Below are 26,722 nucleotides of genomic sequence, written 5' to 3'. Positions count from 1 at the left end.
CATTTCCCATGATGCACCAGTGACGTTGCGTCAAACTGAAATCGCAAACTGCGCCTGCTCCTAGCTTTGTTGTGGGAAAAATGGCGGCACTGTTGCTGCAGGAGTTTGAGGGCTCCGAGTTATCCAAACTGCCGAAAGCGGTTCAGAACAAACTCGAGAAGATTTTTTCCGATCAGCAGTATGAAATCGATTCTTTAAAAGCACAACAAGAGCAATTTCGCGTTGACAGCGGTAAGTTGTCGTTTGTTATTTCGCGAGTTAGCGAAGCTAAAGTGTTTGGCTCTGCTACGCACCATGCATGAATGAAGGGAGTGAACGGAGCAAAGTTAATATAAATATTAAGACTTTGAACGCACTTGAACATGAACGTGACATTATTTATTGTTTAACATGTCTATTGACCGCTTTGTAAAATGTATATTAAAGGCTTTGAGTGGGTTACGCCGCAGGTTATCGTTGACCACATTGTCAGGCTAACATGCTAACGTTAATGCTAGCTAAGTTGACCTACTGAGCGATTAACTTCTTTTTTTCCGGCTTACTGGTCATTAGGTTAATTTTTCTCCAAGAAAACAACATTAAACCCATTAAACGTGTCCTATGTGCTCCATATATTGTTTTACTGTGGCCATATCTCATGACTCGAGATGACTCAATAGGGTAGCAACAAAGTAAAGCTGGTAAAAAGAGAAAAAAAAGTAACATGTTGTGTTTTTGTTGCCCACCTTTTATACAGAGCAACATTTCTTTGAAAAAGTGAAACAACTTGCCCAATGTCAGGAGGAGTTTTTGTCCCAGACTCAAGATCATCAAAAACTCAAAGATGAGTTCAACAAACTTGGTAAGAGTAAAACTTACTGCAGTATTTCTTCTCTCTGACAGCTTCGCTGGGTTGTAAGTCACATACTTGATGATTTTGACTTTTTCTTGTAGAGGAGGAATTTAAAACTGTGCGTGAGAAGAACAGGCAAAATGAGTCTGCCCAGGAGAAGCTGTCATCAGAACAGGTGAAGTGAAACAAAACCAATAATTTTCATGTTTTTATCACTGTTTGCTGCTTTGTTTTCAGGGAATTTGTTCAGGTTAGTCACATTAGGGAAAGAGTTGAACTGATGCACTGACTCTGGTCTCCTGTGTTTTACTCACAAACATTATGTGAGATGTGAAAACAAAAGAGAAGCTCATGAAAGTAAAAGTTCATCTATGAAATCATATCGCATCATCACATGTTTCTGCCGCCACATGAAATCTGACATTGTGCTGCTCTCTGTTTCCATCAACTATCTCACCTTTCATCACATTAAGTGTTTTTAAGAGAGGACTTGGTCTATAACGTTTACAGCCTGCCTACTGCTCCGGCCTGTGTACAGTGAGGCAGTGAAGCAATAAGTACAGTGATGGAGTCTTCTCTAAACTGATCCATCAACTAATCAACCTTTTTTTTTAAATTTGTAATTGACACAGAGACTGACAGTTGTAGTAATGGTTTGTGTCTCGGGTAGTGCTTTGTAAATGCCAGATGTTAAAGGGGACATATTATGCAAAACTCACTTTTTCATTGCTTTAGTATGTGTATATGCGTATCCAGAGTGCCTCCTCACCCCTTAAACGTAAGTTTTGACAACTACGTCAACATTTTGTAAACTGCCATAGTCAGAAAATGTGTCTCTAAACAAGCCGTTTTAATTTAAATGTGAATATTCAAGCTCTCGCTCCCATGGTTACCATGGTTACCTCAGCTACCAGAGCGAAGATTCTTAACCGACCGTTTAGAGCAGGGCTGTGAAACTGGTGTGTAGAAAACCCATCTGTGCTCAATCTTTTGTTTTTTCTGACCAAAGCACGTTATTTACATTACTTTCAGACATCAAGGTACCATGTCAAGAAGCAGAAATGAGCATAATATGTAGAGTTGACATTATTTGCTTACTATAATTATCAGATTTTAACAAATTCTATCAGTGTAAATAATCATAGTGCAAGAGGTGCATTTGTTTACCTTTCTCTTTCTCAAATTGCCTTTTGACGTATGAATATTTTGGATATTCTCACTAAATCAACTGACTAATGTCTCCAAAGTACTTCATTTGTACACCATGTTGAGCAGCATCAGTTAATGAATATTTTTTTTCCTTCAGACCATGCTGTCAAAAGCCAAAGAGGATCTGGAGGCAGAAAAGCGAGATCTTGTGCGAACACTGGAAAGGAGATCCTTGGAAGTTGAGCATTTAAATGGTACAGTCCATTGAACTTGTGTGGACACAGTCGTTTTTTTTCTTTGTATATTTGAACCATTGCTTTGAATTGCACTTTGCATTGGCACTGAGGTTATTTCTATTGCTCCCCCAGATGACTTGAGGCAACTCAATGATAAACTGGTGGAGGTCAGCACCTCGAAGATGGCCCTGCAGATGAAGCTAGATGAGCTTGAAGCAGCTGAAGTCAACATTAAAGTGAGTTACATTGTTATTTTTACCTCCAACTTTGTCAGCAGAGAAAGTAACTGTGTACCCTCCACTGTATTTGTTGCCTGTAATGAACTGAGCGATGTTGTCGGGGTTTTGCCATAACAGTACAAGGAGAAACGCATGGAACAAGAGAAGGAGCTTTTACATGGCCAGACATCTTGGCTGAACGAGGAGCTGAAGGCCAAGAGCGAGGAGCTGCTGTCCCTCTCTCGACAGAAGGGTAACGAGATCCTGGAGTTGAAATGCACCGTGGAGAATAAAGAAGATGAGGCAAGTCTCTTTTCTTTATTTTACATTGACTTGTTTTCTTGGCATTTTCTTCTTGTTCATTTCATGTAAGGATCTCATCTAGTTTTAAGCGATTACCAACATTTCATTGTCATCTTATAAATGTTCTTCTTTTATTTCTAAATTCCAGTTGAACCGTTTCCAAGACCAAGTGGCCAGCCTGAAGACATCGAATGACAACCTTCAGAAGCAGACTGAGGACATGATCAGCAAACTCAAAGACGTATGTGTTGTATCTCTTATCGCCTACGTTAACTTTTAATCCAGGCTTATTTCACACAGAAACCATTGCATTTTTGAATTTATCCGTATTGTCGGAGTTTAATAGTTGTGTGTGTGTGTAAGTGGTTAACTGGATCTTTACTCACCTGTAGGCCAAGGAACAACAAGCCACCGTGGAAGAAAAGTTCAGAAATGAGTTGAATGCCCACATCAAACTCTCCAATTTATATAAGGTATGTTCATACGTGAAAGCAACCTGCATGGTTGGATGTCCAGAACATTTACTCCCAGTTTACAGTAATTTTAACATGTGTGTTTTTGATATTTATATTAAATCTGCAATGCAAGTGCAAAATTAATCTCATCTGTGGTTTTCTATCAAGCATTAAATTTACAAAACCTGTTGCTGTTGTCGTGATGGCAGGGAGCAGCAGCAGATTCTGAGGCCAAAAGTGAAGAGTTGAGTCGGGCTGTGGAGGAGCTACATAAACTGCTGAAGGATGCAGGAGAAGGTGTGTGGCCACATCTAACTGCTAATTTAGTTTCCAGTCGCCGATATTCCTCAATATTGATTGATTTGTTTCCCACCACAGCCAACAAGGGCCTTGAGGAGAAGTTACAGGAGATGAACGGTGCCACAGACAAGAATGTAGCTGAGCTGAAGGAGAGGATCACGGCTCTAGAGAAAGAGCTGGACAATGCCAATGAGTTACTGTCAAGTTCAAAACTTAGAGGTCAGCTGGTTTTTGTGTTTGGTTTTAGTCTTGTAATGTGGAAAGTGTAAAAACAAAGTACACCCCGAGCCTTATAAAGATAAATGTCTAATGCTCTGTCGCCTCCTTTTTCTGTCCAGGTCCTGTTGGGGCACCATCTGTACTGACTGAGGAGCAAATGACAACAATGTCTCCAACAGCAGCGGCTGTGTCTAAGATTAAACCTGGTATGAAGCTGACTGAGGTATGTGCAGCTGAATTTAAACACTGAATTTCAAATGTAGACTTAATTTTGTGAAATGGATTGGAGGGGGAATGCCTTTTTAACTGTTCATTGTTGAACAGCTATATTTACTTTTGTGCATTACACAGTTGTTGTATTTGCTCAATAAACAGAATTGAAAATTGAGACTTTATCATATATTTTCAGTTGTATACTGCCTATGTGGAGAGCCAGGAGCAGCTGCAGTTGGAGCGCTTGGAGAACAAGCGAGTCAACAAATACCTGGATGACATAGTGCAGGAAGTGGAAGCAAAGGCCCCCATCCTCAAACGACAAAGGGATGAGCATGAGCGCATGCAGAAGTCAGTGGCTAGTCTTTCTGCCAAGCTGGAGCAGGCTGTGAAGGTAGCTTCATAGTGCATGGATAATAAAATGCTGTATTACATCAAATCCTCTGCTTTTGAGTTGGTCATTTATTTGTGCATGTTTATGCTTGTTTACTTTAGGAGGTGCATCGTCTGCAGAAGGAGACTGATGAGGCCAACAAGCGCTCCTCCGTCATGGAAAGGGACAATCAGAGGTGTGAACTGCAACTGGCCGACATGGCTCAACAGGTGGGCTCACTTTCTCCTTCTTCTAGCTTAATTCTTATTCTCTTCCACATGTGCATTAATTTTCAAGTCGTACTTTTTCCTTCCTCCCAGGTGCGTGTGCTGCTAATCGAGCTGGAAGAGGCTCGTGGAAACCATGTGCTTCATGAGGAGGACGTGAGCTCAGCCGACGTCAGCAGCACGTCGGAGGTGATCAGCCAACATTTGGTGACCTTCCGCAGCGTGGAAGAGCTGCAGAAGCAGAACCAGCGTCTTCTGGTGGCGCTCAGGGAGCTCAGCGATGCCCAGGAGAAAGAGGAGTTCGAGACCACAGGCAACAAGTACGTTTAAGATTTGTTTTCTTTTTTTAAATAAACTAAATAAACCCACATATTCCCTGTAAATAAAATACAAATTGTACATGCTTTTCATTTTGTTTTGTTTTCATGCTTCTTACTTTAAATTCATGTTATATTTTGTGGTCAGTTATTTAAAGAGTTTAAGATAGGCACTGTCAGATGCTGCATGTAAACCCTGATGTGATTACTGTCAGCTGTCTAATCAAGTTGAACTGTTGCAGACACGGTGAGCTGGAGCAGAGTTTGGAGAAAGCTCAGGTCGAGCTCGAGTCCCTGAGGGAGCAGCGCAACCAACAGATAAAAATGACGGAGTCCATCGTGAGGCAGAGGGACATGTACCGTGTGCTGCTGGCTCAGGCAACCGGAGTGAGCTTCCCTCAGCAAGGTAACACAGATAAAACAAAAACTAAGTGACGACTAATCAACGCAGGACTGAACATCTGACACATGCACATTGAACTTCTCGGCTCATGGCGCCAAACAATGTATATTCCTCTTGATTTTTCCCCCAAGGTACACCACCTGAGGAGTTCTCCTTGACAACCACCCCTCGCCGCTCACCTGCAGCCACTCCCACCACAGGAACACCCACTGCTCTTGTCTCCATGGCAACTGAGTCTACAGAAGCACTGGAGGCTAAGGCGGCTTTGCGGCAGGTGAGGGCCACATTAGCCAGACAGTGTTGCTATTTTAAAGGGATAGTTCAACATTTTGACCAATTGGCCCATTGCCATAATCCCTATAGTTTTAGCAGTAGGTTCGTTACCTTTAATTGTCGGTGCAAACTGTTTTTCGAATGGCAGAGCGGAGCAGAGCCACGAGCTTCTACACTACACTACACTACGGAGGCTCATGGGATTTCTTGGTTTCCCTCATCAAATACACAATCCAACAACTCCAAAACACTCTTGTGGACAAGTTGTGACCTGCACATTCACCACGCCATGAGATAATAACTGAATGTTACGAGACAGAGTTGTTTTAGAGGCAAATTCATGCAAAACAGCTGATGCACGTTCCTGTCAGGGGCAGTTTTCCAGCAAGCAGTCTCTGCATTTGCCATCTCATAGCGTGGTGAATGTGCAGGTCACAACTTGTCCACGAGAGGGTTTTGGAGTTGTTGGATTATGTATTTGATGAGTTTGATGAGGGAAAAAACAAACCTACTGCTGTGACAATAGGGATTATGGCAATGGTCCAATTTGCCAAAATGTTGAACTATCCCTTTAACTATCAAAAGATAAAAGGCATCTTCAAGTGTATTGATCTTAGCCACACATAGATTTTTTTATACCACACTTATGTATGTCAAGCTTTGCTCAACGTGTGTTCAATGAAAGACGTCATGGAATTTCTTTCCATGTCTGATTTTGATTGATGTTAGTTTACTGTAAAGTTCTCCCCTGACCTGAGTCATCCAGATTAATGCTCGTCACTGAACATCAGCAGATCTATCTGTGGATTAGTCTTAATGAACAACCACCCACTGCATTCCTTAGCTGGGCTTGTTTGTTTCCCATGTCCCTGCCACTAGATGGCAATGTGTCTATATTTACTTAAATTATGTGACCCTTGGAAGGATCTTAAATGAGTTAATAAATGAATTAAAGTGAGGTCAGATTGAGTGTGAACTTTTTAGTATAAACAATTTTCCCTATAAAACAGATTTATCTGCTTCTTCAGTTCAATATGCACTGTATTCAGCAGTAAAGTGGATGGAAATATAGTTACTGATCCAGGTTTTGTTTTCTCTGATGAAGATGGTGTTTCTCAAACAGCAGCAGCTCATGGTAATAATATCTGGTTGCTTCTGCAGTTGCAGGAGGTGTTCACCACCTACAAGAAGGAGCGTGTGGAGAGTGACAAGGCACTGATGGAGCAGAGTGATAAACTCCAGGAGCAGCTCTCTGACCTTCGCTCCCAGAACGCCAAAATATCCACCCAGCTGGAGTTTGCTTCCAAGAGGTAAGATTGAAACTTGTAAAACTACTGCATTTAAAAAAAAAAAACTTAGACCATAGGCTACTAAAACTGACTTCTTCCATCTCAACCATGTCAACCAGGTATGAGATGCTGCAGGACAACGTTGAGGGATACAGGAAGGAGATTGCCTCCCTAAGAGAGAAAGAACAGAAGATGGCTGCTGCCACACAGAAGCACGAGCAGACCATCCACACTTTGAATGAGGATCTGAGAGCCGCCAAAGAGAAACTCACTATGGCTGAGGTGTGTATCCTCTTTGCCCCTTGTTCATGGTTCTGTTTGTGTCTGTTGAGTTTTTTTCTCTTAGCCTTTTGTCACCACTGCGGGGAATTGCAGCAGTGGATTTAGGATTGCTTTAAGAATCACAGAGCTAATAGGGTTCCCCGACTGCGTAAAAATGTCCTACAGAAACCAAAAAAGGACGGCGGTATGGCACTACCCAACTTCTTATACTACTACTGGGCTGCAAACATGCAACCAATCCTGCACTGGATACGAGCAGATGATGATTCCCCTGCTTGGTGTCTGATGGAGTCGTCATCTTGCGCTCCAGCCTCTCTCTCTCTGCACTTATTGCTTCCTTCCCTGTTTCTGGTAGTTCTCAAATCCGGCAACAATATACTTGTAAACTCTACTCTGCGTATATGGAGACAAGTGTTGTAAAAAATATTGGAGCTCAGATACCACCGCTATGCATGCCAATTTGTAAAAACCCTATATTTCCCCCTTCAATGCAAGGCAAAGCCTTTGACTTGTGGTTATAGAATGGCATACGTACAGTGAGGAACTTGTTTGTTGAAGGTGTCTTTACTTCACTTCAGCAATTGGCTGAGAGATTTCATCTTCCAAATTCTCATCTGTTTAGATACCTTCAAGTAAGAGACTTTTACAGAAAGACGTATCAAGATTTTCCACACACTCCAGGCATCTAATTTTGAGACACTGGAAATCACAACACCCGCCATCACATTCATTGTGGATTAGAGATATATTGTTTTCAAAACTTGAAAAGATTCGACACTTAAAGAGAGGTTCTGTATCTAAATTTTATGAAATCTGGCGGCCATTTCTTTTGCATGTAGAGGGCCTTGTCTTACAACCTCTAGACACTGTGAGTTTACTGTACATCTACTATGACTGTGAACTTCATCATGTAACTGCTCCGGTACATGTGCTTTGATATATATGTGAACCCCCACCCCTCCTTTTATTTATTTATCTATTTATTTATTTATTTTCATTATTATTATTTCTTATTTTCTTTCTTGTTTGTATGTATGTGCTGTCATCATTCTTGTAAACGGATAAATGGTTCCCTCATTGTCCAATCTTGTATCTTCTGTTAATGTATGTGTAAAAAAAATTTACTTCAATAAACAAACCATGAACAAAAAAAGAATCACAGAGCCATCTGGACGTATCTCCTCCTCTCTCTCAGGGCCGTGCTGAGGGTCTGCGTAAGGAGAGAGACATGCTGAAGCTGGTGGAATCCAGGTTGACTCAGGAGAAAGAAACGATCCAGAGCCAACAACAGAGCCAGAATCTGCTGCTGTCCAACCTGCAGACTATACAGGTAATCGGAGAGTGGATACAATGCAATAACATTATCACATTCTTGTCCTAAAATTTTAACTTTTCCAAGTCAGATTCACCAAAAACTCTCTGAACTGTATAAAGTCCTTATAAATTGTGAACAGCACGCAACAGCGCCTGTACAAGAGTAAAAGTAATTTCACATTGCAAGCTTCGGCAAACAAAAACATAAGTATTATAATTTGTGAATGCCACAAATTCTCTTTAATTGTCTGTGCCACAACACAAAGATGTTAACCGGTTGTTTGTTGTTTCAGGCCACTCTGGAGCGGTCAGAGAAAGACACAGGTCAGCGTCTCAACAGCCAGTTGGAGAAGCAGGAACGGGAGATCTCCCAGCTGCAGAAGAGGCTGGAGAACGAGGTGGAGCAGCGCCACCTGCTCAGCAGAAACCAAGAGGTAAGCACAGATTTAAGTGGTTTCCCACCACAAAAACACATCAGGCAATAAAGCCAAGAAATTGGATTTTTCAAACATATCCTCTGTGGCCTGTTTTCAGAAAGCTTGACTTACCATTGATGGAAGATGCCCTCACTCTCTTGTGCTTGAAGCTAAAAATTATAATGGAGATCAAGAGGATTGAATGGTTTGCTCAGACTATTTTCAGAGTGTGACCAATTTCTCATTCTCCAGATCCAGCTTATGGAGGCAAAGAGGCAACTGGAGACTCAGGTGGCGTTACACCAGAAGACCAAGGAGCTACTGAACACCGCAGAGATAGAGCTCAACACCCACAGGCTGCAGCAAGGCAGCAGCGAAGCACGTCACACGCTGGGTTCTCCCTCCATGTCCAGCATCAGAGGTTGGCACAAACACACACATGTGCATGAATCCATACATGAACTGAACAAAATGAACAGTATATTTGCTGGTTTTAAGTCAAATTTTATCACCTTAAAACTAGGCAGTGCAATTTACAGAGCAACGTCTTTGGGAGTGAGATTCTTTTTGGCCTTTTGAGTCGTTTTCTAATTATATTTCACCTAAATGAACATTTACATGTTTGTTTGCACGCAAGGGAAGTAAATGCTCAGATTTTACAGGGTTTGTCTTTTTATCCTGGTCCTGTGACCCAGATTTACACTTGACCCACTTGTTTTTAAATATACTAGCATGCTATGTTCTCATTATCTCATTATGTTGTAACAGTTTATTTAAGACAGGATTCAGTAAAAATGCTCAGACGTGTCTAAGTCACATTCTTTCTGTGGGTTTTAAGCACAGACCGTTAACTATATAATGGCATTTCCATTTGTCTACAATCCATCTTTGCCTCTTACAGCACATAGTAATTGCACTGTTGTCAAATTTGCATCGCTCACTTCTGCCGCCAATTGTTTCTTATTTCAGGTCTGCAGGGTTCGGATCAAGACAGAGAGGACCTGCAGGGCCGCCTGAGGCTGGCTGAAACCCAGGCTGAGGAGCTGGCGGAGAACCTCAGGGCAGCCACCTCCACCATGGAGCAGTACAGAGCCATGGCTCAGAGCCTGGAGGAATCCCTGGACAAAGAGAAACAGGTGCAAAACAAACACAAAGAGCCTGTCATTGTCCCATGTCTTAAAAATCTATTGGCTTTATGCACAGCTCCACTACTTACTGAATTTAAACAAGCTCCTTTATTTCCTGTCTCACAAACTGATTAATCCAGGTGTGTCTGACTCAGACACACCTGGATTAATCAGTTTGTCCAATAGTTCAGAAAGTAGTGAAGCTGTGCATCGAGCCCATTGACCCCAACTACAAAAAGGTTGAAGATTACTATTTATATGAGCATAGTGGGAAGCTGATAAATGCTAAAATTATACCCCTGCTTAATATATTTCCTCCTGTCTAATGATCAGGTAACGGAGCAGGCACGCTCATCCATCGAAGCCCACATGAAGGAGGCTGAGGAGCAGCAACGCAGGCTGGAGGAGAAGCTTCTGGAGGCCGAGAAAGAAAAACAAACCTTGGAGGAGCGGAAGAAGATCGCTCTCGTCACTTTGGAGGAACAGGTATATTAAAACCTGACAATATTAAAATCTGAATTTGTTGATGATTCTTTGTTATTAATCATTATTTGTGTGTGTTTTTGCTAGTTGAACAATCTAAGGAGAAATTTAAGCAATGCCCAGGCAGACCACCAGGCGGCGTTGCAGCAAGTGGCCGTGGCTGAAGCTCAGCAGCAGCAGGCTCTACAAGACAGTCAGGAGCAGGTAAGCACCTATTACAGATATGTAACTGTTAGAGCATAATTATCAAATGTTCAACGTTCCTGTTCTCAAATATCTTTAGGAATATGCAGATGTTACTTAAAAGCCATACCTGCTCATGTCCATGTCTTACTTAATGTATTTTACAGCATAGTGTTTAAAAGGTAATGGGCCATTTTACGATAAAGCAAGGCTTTATTACATCTGGTCATAGTTGGTTAAACACAAATTACTGCTTTCCCTTCACTGGAACCACTCTGTTTTTTTTAGCACATGTCTGAGAGGTATAGAAATGTCTGTTAAATCACTCAATTAGATGTCATGACAGACCATAAAAAACAACATGCAGTGTTGGACAGAAACAACAGTCTGCACCTTATTGGATTTTGTATTTTAAGAAAAAGCAGCATGACGGACAGCGAAAACTGTAGTTGCTTAGTATTTTTAGATTTTAACGTACTGATCCAAATGAATCACTGACCAAAGCTATGACAAGTTTAATAATGTATTCTTTTCACGTGTGCAAGGCTAAGCTGGCAGCAGAAGCGCAGGATAAGTATGAGCGGGAGATGATGTTGCATGCAGCAGACGTGGAGGCCCTGCAGGCTGCTAAGGCTCAGGCCCTGCAGGCTGTGGAGCTCAGACACCAGCTGGAGGAGAAAGTCCAGAGGGTCAGCACCGAGCTGCTGGAGGCCCGGATCTCCTGGGAGGAGCAGGAAAAGATCCTTAAGGTTGGTATAAATGGCCTCGACTACATTAGGTATTAGGTACCGTATATTAACATAATGTAACACTATTAACATGCAATCCATTACATCTTAAGCACAGTTTTTGGTTTTGTTGGTTTTGGATAGAAACTCTTTATTCTTAATTTATTTCCTCCTCTTGCAGGAGGAGATGTCAAAGATGGAAACTCGCCATGAGGAGTTGCAGAGACAGAACACCCTCCTGCATGAGCAGATCCAGACGATCAGCAGCAAGATGGCTGACAACTTGCAGCGTGCTGCCAGTGATAGTACCATGAGTGTCCCTCTGATTGAAGAGGGCAAATCTCAAGACCAAGTCCTTGAGATTCTCAGGTAACGCACCTGAAATCATAGAATCATACAAGTCTTTATCAGTGAATTCAGATTAATATCCAACAAACAAGCATTACATTTTAGAAGGTGGTTGAACCTGTGGTCACTGTCCTCCCAAATTCTCTTCTAGTGTAGACATCATGTTTTGTTTTGTTTTTACCTCACACAGATTTGTGCGTCGGGAGAAGGAGATCTCAGAGTCTCGTTTTGAGGTTGCCCAAGGTGAGAGTTTGCGTTACCGTCTGAGGGCGGAGCACCTGGAGCGAGAGCTGAAGGAGGTGCAGGACAGCCTGAGTGCAGCAAGAGAGAGGATGCAGGTGTGTTCTTACACATTTTATACCTTTTGATACTGTGTTATTCAACAATAATGTTATTTACAACAACCACTTGTCTTCAACAAGGTCCAGTTGCTGCTTTGCAGATGTATGAACATATATTGGCTTCTTTAGTGGACTTCTCTCCACTGCAAACTTACTCTGCTGATTCTCTCCTTTTATCAGGATCTGGGTTTTATTTTATCAGCAAGTTGATTTTATCTTTTCATAAAAGATTTTATGTATCTGTGTAGAGAAATTGTTCTTTTGCTCACTTTCTACCACAAATGAGGTCAAGGGTTTTTTCCCTCTAAAATGACACCAATGAACAAAAAAGTCTAAATGCTGCTAATGTGACTCAGGTGACGGCTAAGACCCTGACTCAGCACGATGAGCTGATGAAGAAGACGGAGACGATGAGTATCCTGATGGAGACCAACAAGATGCTGAGAGAGGAGAGGGACAAGATGGAGCAGGAGCTGCAGCAAACCCAAGCTAAGGTATCTGTTCCCTTTTTTTTGTTGTTGTTGTTGTTGTTTACTTCTGTTGCATGCTGTTTTGCAGCTAGAAGGTGAACTTTTGGGCTGACATGGTTTCAACTCATCCTCTTGTATGTTTCAGGTGCAAAAGCTGGAGTCAGACATTATGCCACTGCAGCAGGCTAATTCTGAGCTGAGTGAGAAGAGTGGCATGCTGCAGGCGGAGAAGAAGATCCTGGAAGAGGAGATAAAGCGCTGGAAGGCTCGGACACAGGTCAGTGAAAAACCCAAACTGCTGCCTTTATGAAAGATATATATATATATATAGTATATACCTGTCATCCTCCTTAAGTTGATTGTTTTCTTTAAGAGAAGTTATAAGACAGTTTAATTTCTATCATCTATCTCCCCATTGACACCATTAACCTTTCTTCATTTTCTTTTAGCATTTGGTGAGTCAACAGAAAGATTCAGATCCAGAGGAGTACAAGCGTCTTCACTCTGAGAAGGAGGCACATCTCAAACGCATCCAGCAGCTCTCTGAGGAGACGAACAGGCTGAAAGCAGAAGTGACCAGGTGGGGAATAATAATAAAAAATAAAAAAAGCAGAACTTAAAGCAGAACTATGCAAGTCGGCCGGAAATAGCTCGCTCCTTCGTTGGTTTCTCTTTTTTTCCCCTCTCCGGAGCTCCCCCACAGTTCTGGGAGGCACATGTCACTGTCGTAAAAAAAACAAAAAAAACTCGCCACCACCACCTCCTCCAACCCCCTACACGTGCTTGTGTTTACAAGGAAGCTGCTGAAGGTAGAGAGCGGTGTTTGCTAAGCCCTGCTAACGTTGGGCTAGTGCTAACACGGAGCTAATGCTAACACGGAGCTAACGCTAACACAGCCACACACAGACACAAAGACACAGACATACACACACATGAATAAAGGTTCCAAAACGCGAAGGCGTGTGTGTGTCATGATGTATTACATTATCTTATAAAAAATCCATGGTGTGTGTGTGTCCGTGTTAGCATTAGCTCCGTGTTAGCCACAAGCCGAACCAATCACGATTCATGACATGCATGACGTCATATGCGTTCTTATCTCGTACTGCCGTAAGGCAGTTTCTCGCGAAACTTCTATCCATTGACGAGATTTGTGACACCGAGACTGAGGACTGATCTTGCAAGTGCGGTTTTCAGCCAGTGGGGTGGTGGGGGGTGGGCGCATTGGCCTAGAGTAGACCCCATTCACCTCATAATAGGTCACTCAACCATCACAGTGTCTCCGAGCCACAATAATTACAGCCGAAATCCTGCATAGTTCTGCTTTAATTGAAATGTTGTTGACCAGTTTATTCGTTTACTTCATTAATCCTATCATGTCTCTGTAGGACCAATAACCTTGCAACATCCCTGCAAGGCCAGATACAAAACTTGCGTGACAGTATGAACAAGATAACCGAGGAGAGAAATTCACTAAAGAAGGAACTGGAAACCAAGAACCAGGACATCCAGGAGAAGGTGCGAACTATCACCCAGGTCAAGAAGATTGGACGCCGCTACAAGACTCAGTATGACGAACTCAAGGTGGAACATGACAAGGTGAGAGCCCAGATGCTGTTTTTAATCCAACAGTTTACTGTCACCATCTGTGCTGGCGCAGGCATAACTGACCATTGTTCTATGTTTTTCCTTCAGATGGTAGCTGAAGCAGCAGCAGGTCCTTCCCAGGAGGAGGAGGCTCGTCGGGCTTCAGTTCAGGAGCTGCAGAGCCTCAGAGATTCTCTAGGCCAGGCCGAAACCAAGACCAAAGAGCTGGAAGGACAACTGGAGAACATAAACAAGGTTGAACATCACACACACACCTAGGTTACATAGTCTAATCTGTTGTTAAAGAGAACCTATTATGCTTTTCAGACTTAGAAATATGTTTAAAATGTTGGATACTTGCTTTAGAGGACGTCGAAGTACCATATCATGAGGTAGGTGTGTGATGAAGTAATCCCCGGGGGAAGTTTCAGGAGCTCTGAGCTGCTGCAAATGCTCAAGTTTGAAATGTTTTTTCTAGAGTTTGTTTTTATAACGTCACAACTTCAGCATAAGTCCCCTATATGGCAACTTGCCTGGCTCTGGCCTCAGTGCCCAGTGGTAAAGCAAGAGGAGGCGTTTCACAACGCAGCAGCCTCTCGATACGTTGACCAATCTCAGCAGAGTTGGTGCGGAAGGTGGAGAAGGGGAGAGAGAGCACTGAATCCGAGCGTTTCAGAGCAAAGCACACAGTGATGCGATAAGTACAGATCGATCCAATATCACATTAAAAGCCCCTGAAATGAGCATAATAGGTCCCCTTTAAAATATCTATAAAAGAGACAGGATTTGGACGGTATTTGTATCAACATGCATGCCCTGTTTTTTTTAAACATTCAATAATCTGTCTCTTGTATTTGTGCACTGCCACAGGTGGTCACAGAGCGTGAGACCGAGGGGCGTAATGCCCAGGAACAGTCCTCCAGGCTGCAGACAGAGCTGACCAGGCTGAGGCAGGAGCTGCAGGATAAGACTTCCCAGGAGGATACGCTGAGGCAGCAAATGGCCGACAAGGAGGAAAAGACCAGAAAAGCCATTACTTATGCCAAGCAGAAGATCAACCAGCTCATGAGTAAGAGGGGTGTCCTGTAACCACAGGGACTCTTGTCTTCCACTTGAGTTGTAGTGCTGCTTGTTTGTTTTTATTTAGACCTAAGACCAAACAAATTTATGTCCAGGCACCAAAGAACAGCTGAAGAAGGAAAACGACGAGCTGAAGCAGCAGCGCGAGGAGCTGGAGGTTCGAGTGAGCGCTCTCAAGTCTCAATACGAGGGCCGGCTGAGTCGGCAGGAGAGAGAGCTGAGAGACCTGCGAGGACAACAGGAGCGACAAGATCAGAGGGATGAGCCACCCGAGGCAGGTCCAAGCAAGGTGGGAATCCGCTTTTATAGATCTCACAGCCCAGATACTTTCTTAATAACCTGCCTGTCATGATCATTTGTCCACTGGCAACACCTCAGGTTCATCATGACGGACAAATTCAATAGATCACATCGGAGGCTTGCAGCACTGTTGTTAAACTGCAGTAATAAAACAATACTCAGTGTCTTGTTGATCTCCAATCGTGACTCCCATCCTCATTTTCAGACCCAGGAGCAGCAGAGGAGCACAGAGCAGAGACAAATCAGTCTCAAGACGACTCCGGCTGCAGACAGGGGCAGGTATGATACACAACCAGTGAAACTACTAATCATCTATAGATTTAAACTGCAATGAAACAGGGTTATTGTTATGTTGGTAGCCAGTAAAAAAGTTATTACAAGAAGATGGCTATCAAAAGAGTCCCAGTCGAAAGAGGAGTGGATTGCAATTGTGAAAGAAATACATGACATGGAAAAACTGACTTTCACTCACTTGAACCTGTGCATGGACAAATTCACTACGTACTGGAGGAATAAATGGCTCCTCATCACAACAGGACACAGTTAACATTTACTAATATGATTGATTGTGTTATGTTTTTGTTTGAGTACAATGTCCCTTAATTTCCTACTCGATGTACTCTCTCAATGCTTATACACCTAAATGAGAAGGCTTTTGCCCTATTTTGATATGAAGGAAAGACTGTGGGCCAAACAAAAATTATGTCTCCGAACCCTGGACCTAACCCTACACTTGTCATTATGATTCATCTTCCCCCTGTGTATTTTATTGTTTCCATCTGTGCCTTTTTTATTAATGTTCTTTTCCTTTCCCTCTTTTTTTCATATATACTTTAAAACTAGTGACTTCTTAAAAATAAAGTAAGAAAAAAAAGGAACAAGTTTACTAGAAAGTTAGAGTTCTCTAATGCTCGCTTGTACACTTGCTTTGGATTGTTCAAGATTTTCTTTTATTCACGTGCTGCTGTTTTCGTCCGTCAGCGCCAGCACCTCTGAGCCTCCAACTGCCAACATTAAGCCCACGCCTGTAGCGCCCACGGCCAGCAAGCAGCCAGTCAACCCAGGAAACAAACCCACTCCCAGAGCAAGCATCAGGCCCATGATCACCCCGGCTACTGTGCCCACGCCAACGCCCACAGCCACGGTCATGCCCACCACACAGGTGGAAACGCAGGAAGGTGAGTCCCATCAGCACCACTTTGGGGAGGAAGGCGACTTTGATTGGACATTATGCAAATGTCTTTTTCACTAACTCAATCTCTCTCACAGCCATGCAGTCTACCGAGGGACCGCCGGTGGAGCATGTGACGGTGTACGGCAGCGCCAGCGGTTCGGTGCGCTCTGCCAGTCCCAACGTGCAGACCACCTTAGCCAGCCCCATGTTGACTGTTCAGCAGACCCAGACCCAGACCCAGGCCACGGCCTTCGTTCAGCCGACGCAGCAGCAGAGCGTGACCCACACAGAGCCGGCCAGCCAGGAGCAGCTGCCTCCCGTGGTCATTGAGGCAACGCCAAGCTCGCAGGTGGAGTGGCCTTCCACTTCCTCCAGCTCCTCTGTGTTTGGCACCGGTGAGAAACTGTTGTTTTGAAAGGCTTAAAGGACAATTCCAGTCAAATTTCAACCTGGGGATATAGCTTCCTAACATTTTAGGTCTAACAGAATGAATTTGAAGATTTTCTTTTTCATGTTTTTAAAGTTATGCAGTAGTTCTGTCTCTCCCCACATCGCCACAGCAGTGTATAATGGGAGTGGATGGATCTTAAGCTGTTTGGGCTGTTTACATCCCACAAAACCACGAGAGTCCACGGGACTTTGTATTACAGCTCGGTTTACAAACACGTCTTCTTTCTTGAAGTAAACAAACCCCTCGGTGTATGTTTGAATATCCATCTGATGCTATCTGTGGAAAAAAGAAAAAGCGGTTTTGTGAGATGTAAACAGCCTAAGATCCGTCTGCTCCCATTATACACTGCTGTGACGATGCAGGGACAGACAGAACTACTGCATAACAGGAGACATTAAAAAGAAAATCTCCAGATTCATTCTTTTAGACCTAAAATAGGAAACTTGAATTTGCATGGAATTGTCCTTTAAAATAGTAATTTTACTGTGCATTATCTCCAGTCTCAGCAACACCAGGAACCTCCTCAATGTCCAAGAGGCCTCGAGAGGAGGAGGAAAGCACCAGCATGGTCACCGACACCGAGACCACCCAGGAAGACCCCGCCAGGGCTCCCATCCCCAAGAAGCTGCGCATCATTCAGAGAGTCGGCCCAGAGGTCAGGAATGGATGACAGATGAATAAATAGTTTGTGATAACGTGAGTGTGTTGGTGCAGCTCTGATTGTCGTGTATTCTCGTCAGGAGGAGGTTCTGGTCGAGGACAGCGCCGAGGCGGAGGGGGTGGTGCCCTCAGACAGTCAAGATGGTGCAGAAGTGAGCCAGGTCAGCCATAAGAGATGGGATTTAGATTTTCATAGTTCATCATTTCAAAATCATTATATTATTTTGATGTGATTAAAGCAAATAAATGAGGCCAAAGTGGTCAACCAGGTTTATTTCAATAACAACACTGTTGATATTTCTCAATATTTCACTCTTTCCTATTAACCTTGATGTTTCCAGCTGGAATGTTTTTGGTTTTTATAAATGTTGCAAGCTTTTTCCATCATCTCCTCCCTATGTTTTGTTCTTAGTAGGAGAAAATCAGGCCCACTGCCGGCAGGATGGTGATTTATTGATGATGATTAAGTAGCAGAACAATATGCAGAATAAACGTCATTTTTTATGTCTGTTGTTCGTCCTGCAGACGGAGGAGTTTCAAACTCTGGAGGAAGGAGAAGACAGTGCAGCTTCCCAGTCCATGTCACTGGACCAAGAGGTGACCTTGACCCAGAGTGACGCTCCTGAGCAGCTTTCACAGGAAGTAATCGTCATAATAACAGACACAGAGAGTGACGAAGACGCAGAAGACGAGGAGGAGGAAGAGGAAGAGCAGGTAGAAAAGCCAAATATGTAAAGTGGCATTGGATACCAGTCACAGAGTTTCGTTGGTGTTTCCTGTTGCTAATGATTTCTCTGCTGCTCATTGTAGGACTATGAGGAGGAGGAGGAAGAGGAAGATGAAGAGGAGGAGGAAGAAGAAGACGAGGATGAGGACGAGGACGAGGGGGGCATGGGGGAGGAAGGAGAGGAAAGCAACGAGGGGAGCGGCGACGGCAACGAGGCGTACGAAGAGGACGACACAGAGGTTCGATTACCGATTGTGACGCATAACGTACTCACAGTTGCACCTTTGACCTTCGTGTTTTAATACGTCCACTCCCACACACACTCCCTCACATCCAGTACGACTCGTTAACCCTTCCCACGCTCTCGGTCACAGATCTAAGTCCGTTTTCCAGCTCATGCACTCAGTTTTTCCACACCGTCTCATTTCACTGTCACTTGTATTTTACCCCTGTGTCGTAACATTCGGTCTGTGTGTGAGCTGTGTGTGTGTGTGTGAGCCGTGTGTGTGTTGACTTTGGTTGTTTACCTTTTCTCTCTAGTCGTGGCTGCACGTGTTCTGTGTGGATGAGGCAGTGTCTACAAACGTACAGTTTACACGGTCTTGGGCTTGAAATCTGTGCTTGTGAAAGTCGTTTGATGTCGGTCGAGTCCGCAAAACCTCCGCTGTCCAGTGTCGTTTTTAAAGTGTGTTTGGCCATTAAATGATAAATTTACTCTTTTGAAGGCTGCAGTTAAGAGAAAAAGGCACATACCAGCTGCTACAGAGGCAAAGGTTTAATACCAAGCAATAGAATATAAATAGTAAGTGTGTCGTCTGCCTGCAGTGTTAATATCAGACACTTTAGGCAAATCAAAGGCATGAGTTTTTGAAACATTTCACCAAATGAATTTTGATTATCTCGTAAAAAGAAATTGTAAAAAGTAGAAAAGAGAAGAGAAATCAGTGAAAAACAACTTGGTTGTACTGTGCAGCTTGAACAAATACTTCATTATTAAATAATGTTGACAAAAAACTCAACTTATTGAATTAGTTCTGTAACGGTTAATCATTATTTAAAGAGGTTTTTTTTCACAACAACTCCTCAAACCTACGCAACCATAGGATACAACCAATAGGAGTGTCTCCTGAATTAAAGCGTCTCCTAGGAGCGGCAGGTTTGGTCAGGATTAGGTTGAAATAAGTGTTTAAGATTAGTCGTCATCATGGAGACAATGAACATGATTAATGTTTTAATTTGATTGTGGTGATGGTTAAAGGAAACTGTGCTAAGTATCAGTGTGAAACGGCGCCCTGACCTCCTCCCTACACAGACATTATGTGACAAATCATCCCCTCATAATTACTACACCCACTGGTTGAACGCGTCACCTCGACTTACGCATGGTTTATTTTTTTGGCATTTGCTGAAAAAACAGGTGCTGTCTCAGGTTAAAAGTTACTTAGCAAGCAACTTTTTTAATGGGAGGTGGGTGGTCTCTTTCAAGCAAGTAGCAAGCAGTTTTTTCTAGGGTAATTTAAAAAAATTGTAGTCCGACTAAACCTTGTCAAACATGCTCAGTTTTTGGTACTTCCACTATTCATAATTAAATACATGACATGTATGGTCTTTGCAACCATCTTTTTATCCAGCGCCTCTCATGTAAGTTTAAGTTTTATTTGCACAACTGTACAGAATCAACAAAATAAGTGAAATAAAAAAACAAATAAAACATGTGCGGGTGAGGTAGAAACCCAGTCTGGGCTTATTTTCAAACCTCACCTATAATAAAAAGCAATTACACAAATAACAAAGCAAAACAAACAAAAAAAAATCATTAATATAGCTGCACAGACCAGGGTAATTATAGTTAACCAAGGCTTTCTTCTAATACCGGAAAAACTAAGACAAAAAAAAAAGTAAATTCCTCAAAAATAAAAACTAATCTAAAATTGCTTAATCACTTGTTGAACTAACTAAAACTAAACTGAAATAAAAAATCTAACTAAAAAACTAAATAAAACAGAAAACTAATGAAATTTTAAAACTATAATAGTTGGTAAAGACAGTAACGTCCACATCAAAGCAGGGAGGAGGCTCCATACATGGTCTCTTGTTGAGGGTGATTGAGCGGCTGCTTCCTTTCCCAAGCAGGAGGCGCTTGTGTAGTTGTCCTCTCTGCCAGAGGTGTCGGGTGGTGACCTCTGCATTTGGAAGAAAAACTTTCCCCTCATACATTTACTCATATTTAAGTCGGCATATACGGAAAGATGAGGGTTTTCTAACTGGAATTTTTCAGGAAATCTCTAAAAGGCATCTTTGTAACATATAGGGAGAAAATGAATCATAATCTACGTCTGGTGTTCTGCCATTTTTTTAAATCCTGGCATCTATACTGTGTGGGAACCATCCCATAGCCTGCTTACTGTAATTTTACTGAGCTGCTGTTTTTCGTTGTCTTTTTTTTTTTTTTTTTTGGCCAGCTCCTCTTCACTTTTCCTCTTCTTCTCACTTTGTTTTAATTTGACCTCATTTAACTTTTTACAATTCTACTCATGGTTTTCTGTGTTTCTTTTAACCGCCTGTTCCTTTAATTATTTCCTTTTGTTCTTCCCTTTCTCAGGGAGCTGATGCAACAGACCCGGGCACGGAGACAGAGGAGAGTTTGGGGGCGTCTGACTCCACCCAGAGGCCCGCAGATTCCCAGACACCAAGCTGTAAGATCCAGGAAACTCTTGTCAAACGCACAAACATACATCCACCTCAAAGTCTCCACATGTGCTCACAAACTGTCCCGCCATCCCATTAGTTATCTGACATTTCAAACGATGACTGAGAAATATGTAATATGTTGTTGTCTGTCTGAAAGGAAGAGCATTACTATTCACCAGAATAAAGGTCCTTTTTATGAAGGCTGCGTTACTCTGAGGATTGAACCAGTCGTAGTTATTTAGCTCATGTTGTAACCCTGTACCACGGGGGATCTTAAGTGTAAAACTCAACTTTTCTGGCAGGTGTGAAGCCTAAGAATGAACTATATATTTGCACATTAGGAAACCAACCAAGTTCTCAAATGTAATTAGATTTTTAAATTAAATTTTAAACTCATTTCAGTCTGTAAATAATCAATCTGGAATGAACAACAAATAATTTCACTTGGAGCACAATGTAACTTCGCCAGAAAAATGTTCATTGTAAGGTTGATGACGGCTACAGCTTTTAACACTCACTCTGTATATTGTATACTACATGTTTGACAGCCAAAACAACAACATACAAACATTGTAAACAGCTCTCCTGACAACAGCAAGCTGCAATTCGAATCATACACTTTTATATTTGTCCAGAATTAACAAAACATGCAGCACATTTTGTTCTTTTTAATAAAAAACTTTTTTGTGACATGCGTCCTGATCATTTCAACACCCTTAAAATCATATTCACTGTCTCAGTTTAAACAGATTTTGTATACTTGTACTTAATATTCAATTTATGAGTTCATACTTAATTTAGGCTGAGTTAAAGTAGTTTTGCTAACTCTTTTTTATAGTTCTGATCCGTTGTATCTATTTTAATACTGTTTTAGTTGAGAGCAGCGCAATGGAAGCCTTCTCCTCCGAACAACCTATCACAAGCTCTGGTACACGCATGCCCCAGTCGCCACGGAGACCATCACATCAGCTGCCCCCGCGCCTGAACATCCACAACGCACCGACGTCAGACCTAGGACCACCTGCTCAAGTTCAGGTACAAAGGAGGAGTTATCTGTGTTTATTAAAAAAGAACTTAGTATTTATTATAATGATAATAATGAAAATGAAGGGCATCACTATAACCACATTTTATCATAATAAAATATCACATCAGTTTCAAACAGATAATCTATGGAGATACATTTGTGTCTTTATTATTCAATCAAAAAAAAAGTTGTTTTAAACAAAAAAGATAATTTCAATCAAATAATGGCTCACTTCAATCAAAAAAAACTTTTCAATCAAAGAAAAAAAGGGTTCAAAAGCAAGCTTTTTTGGGTCTCAAATATTTTTTTTGCATTCAAACACTTTTTTGATTGAAGTGAAGTTTGTTTTGATGGAAAATATCTTCTCCATAACCAGCTTAACAACTATATTGGTATTCAAATATTAATGTCAAGGTGAAAATGATTTGGTCTTTGCTGTTCTTTGTCATACACAACAGTAACAGCTGAATATCTTTGGATTTTAAACTGTTGCTCAGACGAAGCGAGTCATTTCCAGACATCACCTCAGTCTATAAGAAATGATATCCAGACAGAATGATTAATAACATCACCTTAAAATCACAGCCACTGCTAAAATGATTTTTTATTATCTACTTTCACAGCGTATACCTGTTCGTCGGCAGTCGGTGGGGAGGGTCCCTCAGCTCACTCCCGGGGTGCCGGTCAGCGCTGTGAGTCACTGCTACAGTTACTCTTTCTTTTATGAATGCTGTTTTTCTGTGAGAGTTTGTTATCAAACATGTTTAATTTGTCTGTTTCTCTGCAGCAGCACTTCTTCGATGAGGATGACAGGATGGTTCCCAGCACTCCCACTCTGGTGGTACCACACCGTGATGGTTTCGACCAGGCCATCCAGTAAGTTTTACACCCCAGGAAGTCAGAGGAGACAGGAAACAAAAGCTTAAAACTTACAGACTTATAATATTATAGTGCTGTTTGGTGTCTACACGGCTCTACACTAACATGTGCTCCTAAAGTAAGATATTTGGGAGCAAAAATGTTGAAGTAACGTTGGCGTTATTTAACCCTTCAATAATGTTTTGAGAACAGTTTAAACATCCTAAACACTTCTCCTTTAGCCTGAGATGTTATTACTTCTAATGTGACCCATATACAAACATGGACATATTTATAACTTCTTTAATCCACAAACACCAGCGATAATTTGTTCTATATTATAATCAACACAATAGGCTGTTTGACACATTAAACATAAATAGCTCTTTTCCTCTAGGCCACTCCCATATATTATGATATTAACAATATACATAATATAATAATATCATAATGCTTGAATGTGCATGTTTTTAGTAATATTTTTCCAGTATATACTGATTTGTAAAACTTATAAGCTTGTTACTAAGCAAGTATTGATTGCTGTCGGAAGATATAACTATTTAAGACTTATATAACACAAATATTCTGCTTACTTCTGCTTTAATTAGCCTGAGGTAAACATTAATAAAACTATGGATTCTACTTTTTCAGATGCTTGAGTGTATATTTTGATATTTCTGATAAAAACAGAAAAAGTCAAAATTCCTGTCACCGTCTGTCTGATTGTGTGTGTGTGTTTTTTTTGTCAGTTCTCCCCAGGTGGCCGGCGTACCTCGCTTCCGGTTTGGTCCGTCGGACGACATGCCCCAGACCAGCTCTTCCTCACACTCTGACCTGGGACAGCTCGCATCACAAGGAGGTTGTACATGTTGTACTGAGAACCTGTAAAACTGCCTCAAACACCTCACCAGCTAAATGTAACCCAATGATACTGTATATTTCTTTAACATATTAATTGTTGTCTTCAGGTCTTGGGATGTATGAAAGCCCCTTGTTCCTCACAACTCATGAAGAGGAGTCGGGTGGACGCAGCGTTCCCACCACACCACTACAGGTTTCAGCGCCAGGTATCCGTCTCTGTTTGTGTCTGTCACTGCGATATGAAGGGAGCTGTTCTGTTTTTATCAACACACTCAGCACAGTTAAAGGAAAACATTTGCTCGCTTTATCAGGTGATTGACTCAGTACTAATCTTGTTTTTGTGTCCGTCTCCTTCCAGTAACAGTTTTCTCAGAGGTGGCTCAGTCCGACACCACTGATCACGCCTCCCAGTCGGTTCCCATGGTGAGCACGTCCACACCGGGCCTGGTGGTGCCAGGAGCAGCCGGTACAGGAGAGGAGAGAGACGACGTCTTCCTGGAGCCTGACACTGATAGGTGAGACTCACTCCTCGCTGCAGTTTGCTAAGGGTTTGTTTTTTTTCCAGCTGGTAAAATCAAAACCTCAGACCTGTGACTGCACCATTCAGTGTTGAATGCCATTTGGTCAACAAAGACAAAAACGTGAGGCAAACGTGGATTTAGGAGGAAAAAGATAACTGCTTTTTTCCCATCCAAAATCTTCTTTTTTCCCCTAAATCCATGTTTTCATCACGTTTTTGTCTTTGTTGATATGGAAACAGTCCCGATAAAAACACACAGTTAACACTGCTCTCTCATATTAATGGAGTTATGCACACTCAGTGTTGTGTGGTAGGGAACTGTTGGATGTTGCAAAGCATTTGTAGTTATCTCTCTTTCTCTCTCTCTCAAATTGAATCATAGGCAACTGGACTTGTATTTGTCTAGGAAGACGTTTCGCCTCTTATCCAAGGGGCTTCATCAGTTAGTACGCATCGGTCTCACTAGTCCGCACTAGTCTGACCAAGACACATTTGTAGTGATATTTTCAGCATTATACAGTATAGTGGCCAAAGTCGCGGTTAGAAGAACTGCCCCCATTACTTCGCTGTTAATAACTGCAGTGTAGCGCAGCTAGCAGGAGGAGAGCTATAGGTCCGGTCTGCACATATTTATCTCTGGTCTTTTCCTATGGTAGCACTCAGGGACCTAGAGCTGTAGAGCGTTACTTAGAAAATGACCAGAATTCTCCTTTAAGATATAAAAGGTGCATCGTAGGATTTTAGTTTCTTGTGTCTGTGCAGGTGATTTAGAGATGGCATGACCACACAATTGACCTATATTGTCTGTTCTGTGTGTTGTTGTTTGTCTCAGGCCGAGTGCTGAGGTGTCAGTGGATGCAGTCGTGTCTCAGGCGGATGTGGAGGAGCCAGGTCAGCCCTCGGACAAGGCCAGCCTCCCCTCCACCAGCCAGGAGCCCTCCTCCAGCTCTGCAGGTACAGCAAAGCTTCATGACTGTGCTGTGCAGCGTCTTCTCATCAACTTAACTTCTCATGTTTTGTATTTCTAGTGTTCACTTTTTATTTATTTATTTTTATATTGTGCAATACAGGGTGAGGACACATAATCAAATAGTACAGGGGTGCAACATGGGTGAACAACACAAAATAAAGAGAACAAATAAAGAAAGAAATAATGAAGGGCTTAGATTTTTTCTTTTGTGTGAGTGATTTATTTCTCGCACGACACATTTTGGGTGAGACAAGGAGAGAAAGCAGTAGTCAGTGTTAACTAAAGAAAAAATGAGAGAGAAAGGAAGGAAAGGATGGATGAGAGACTAGGGAAGAAAAAGTAGTAGTAGTGCTGTAACCATGTCTCTTTGACCTCCAGCCAGCCCCCGAGAACCAAGACCAAGTGTCTAGTGTTCACTTCTAATTGCTATGTTGTGTTTTTTTTTTCTAGACACAAGCAGTGCTCCACCTAGACCCTCCAGACCGGGAACGAGCCGGCATCTGCAGCGCTGGCCGGAGAGCCGCGGGGGCCGTTTTAAGAGAGGAGGTAAAAGCCTACACACCTGATTTGGTGTCTATGGAAGTTACACGTATTACTACAATAAGTGAAGGTCAATAATGCCTGCATCTATAGTCCATGGATCATTTTCAGTTTAATAAAACAAAGAAGTGGCCCAAAAAAAAGCTCAAGAAAATCTCATCAACATTAATGGCAAAGGCATCATAGATGTATCACGGACATTTTCTCATGATATTGTGAATGAAACCAGGGGAAGTTAAACAAAAATGATGCCCAGAAATGTGTATTGTGAAAAAAAACATCTCCAATGAAAATGTAAAATAAGGGTAGACAGGAGAAGGTAACTGAAAGCTGAGATGCCAAGTGAGTGACTGGCTCATGAGCGTGGTTGGCGCTGGGCAGCTTGTCTTGCAATGCCAATTAAATCTGTGTGAAGCAGGCAGCGTACTGAAAGTGACCTTGTTTCACACTGAATTTTCACATCAAACTCAGCTGCAGGTGAGTCGTCCTGTTTTATCACACTGATAAAGGGACACGGAGACTTTAATAACACTGCCATCTTTATTTTAACACAGATATAGTCATTTTTGATGTTTCTGACGTGTACAAAAAAAGAAAAAGCTATATATAATAATATTTAAAAACATCTTTAGCAAACATATCTCTACATCCCTTATTCAGTAAGTTGTAATGCACATTAAATGCAGTTTAATGGCTCCTGTAAATGTTTATGTGCTGACCAATCGTGTACAATGTGTACACAAAGCAGCATGATTTATTGTGTTTTAATTACAAGTC

At 42.1% G+C, this 26,722-nt stretch overlaps 1 protein-coding gene across 4 annotated transcripts; it reads left to right on the top strand.

Annotated features, from left to right (window-relative positions):
• Nucleotides 1-44: 44 nt before the first annotated feature.
• tprb (translocated promoter region b, nuclear basket protein) lies at nucleotides 45-26,101 on the top strand. Of its 4 annotated transcripts, none has more exons than XM_085774835.1 (50): nucleotides 45-231; nucleotides 737-841; nucleotides 934-1,007; nucleotides 2,139-2,235; nucleotides 2,350-2,453; nucleotides 2,574-2,738; nucleotides 2,887-2,979; nucleotides 3,131-3,211; nucleotides 3,403-3,490; nucleotides 3,572-3,712; nucleotides 3,832-3,935; nucleotides 4,122-4,319; nucleotides 4,421-4,528; nucleotides 4,619-4,845; nucleotides 5,085-5,248; nucleotides 5,377-5,519; nucleotides 6,680-6,828; nucleotides 6,927-7,089; nucleotides 8,285-8,419; nucleotides 8,697-8,837; nucleotides 9,072-9,240; nucleotides 9,789-9,955; nucleotides 10,280-10,432; nucleotides 10,517-10,633; nucleotides 11,158-11,361; nucleotides 11,522-11,709; nucleotides 11,879-12,026; nucleotides 12,386-12,523; nucleotides 12,645-12,776; nucleotides 12,949-13,079; nucleotides 13,888-14,098; nucleotides 14,195-14,341; nucleotides 14,957-15,155; nucleotides 15,262-15,455; nucleotides 15,672-15,745; nucleotides 16,448-16,644; nucleotides 16,736-17,035; nucleotides 17,592-17,746; nucleotides 17,832-17,912; nucleotides 18,277-18,465; nucleotides 18,562-18,717; nucleotides 21,081-21,174; nucleotides 22,044-22,198; nucleotides 22,820-22,888; nucleotides 22,987-23,072; nucleotides 23,804-23,913; nucleotides 24,023-24,121; nucleotides 24,274-24,430; nucleotides 25,268-25,389; nucleotides 25,856-26,101. In XM_085774835.1, exons 1-50 carry the CDS (start codon nucleotides 81-83, stop codon nucleotides 25,969-25,971), a joined length of 7,089 nt encoding a protein of 2,362 aa, XP_085630961.1. In that variant the 5' UTR covers nucleotides 45-80; the 3' UTR covers nucleotides 25,972-26,101. The 4 variants fall into 4 exon arrangements, with proteins under 4 accessions (XP_085630961.1, XP_085630960.1, XP_085630959.1 ...); XM_085774834.1 differs by having other exon boundaries at nucleotides 22,984-23,072; XM_085774833.1 differs by having other exon boundaries at nucleotides 22,044-22,204.
• Nucleotides 26,102-26,722: the final 621 nt, after the last annotated feature.

Source organism: Trachurus japonicus, chromosome 4, assembly GCF_045865225.1.
Source record: "Trachurus japonicus isolate A0001 chromosome 4, Traja_1.0".
In the NCBI taxonomy this organism is placed as follows: domain Eukaryota; kingdom Metazoa; phylum Chordata; class Actinopteri; order Carangiformes; family Carangidae; genus Trachurus; species Trachurus japonicus.
Note: the sequence above shows the minus strand (reverse complement) of the source record. Positions and strands in the feature narration are given on the sequence as shown.

Excerpts from the sequence above, each read along its gene's own strand:
- tprb (XM_085774832.1), top strand. The coding sequence starts at position 81 with ATGGCGGCACTGTTGCTGCAGGAGTTTGAGGGCTCCGAGTTATCCAAA. Across the intron at positions 14,099-14,194 it reads TCAAGGTGGAACATGACAAG|ATGGTAGCTGAAGCAGCAGC; the intron begins GTGAGAGCCCAG and ends TTTTTCCTTCAG. Across the intron at positions 17,747-17,831 it reads TTCAGAGAGTCGGCCCAGAG|GAGGAGGTTCTGGTCGAGGA; the intron begins GTCAGGAATGGA and ends TATTCTCGTCAG.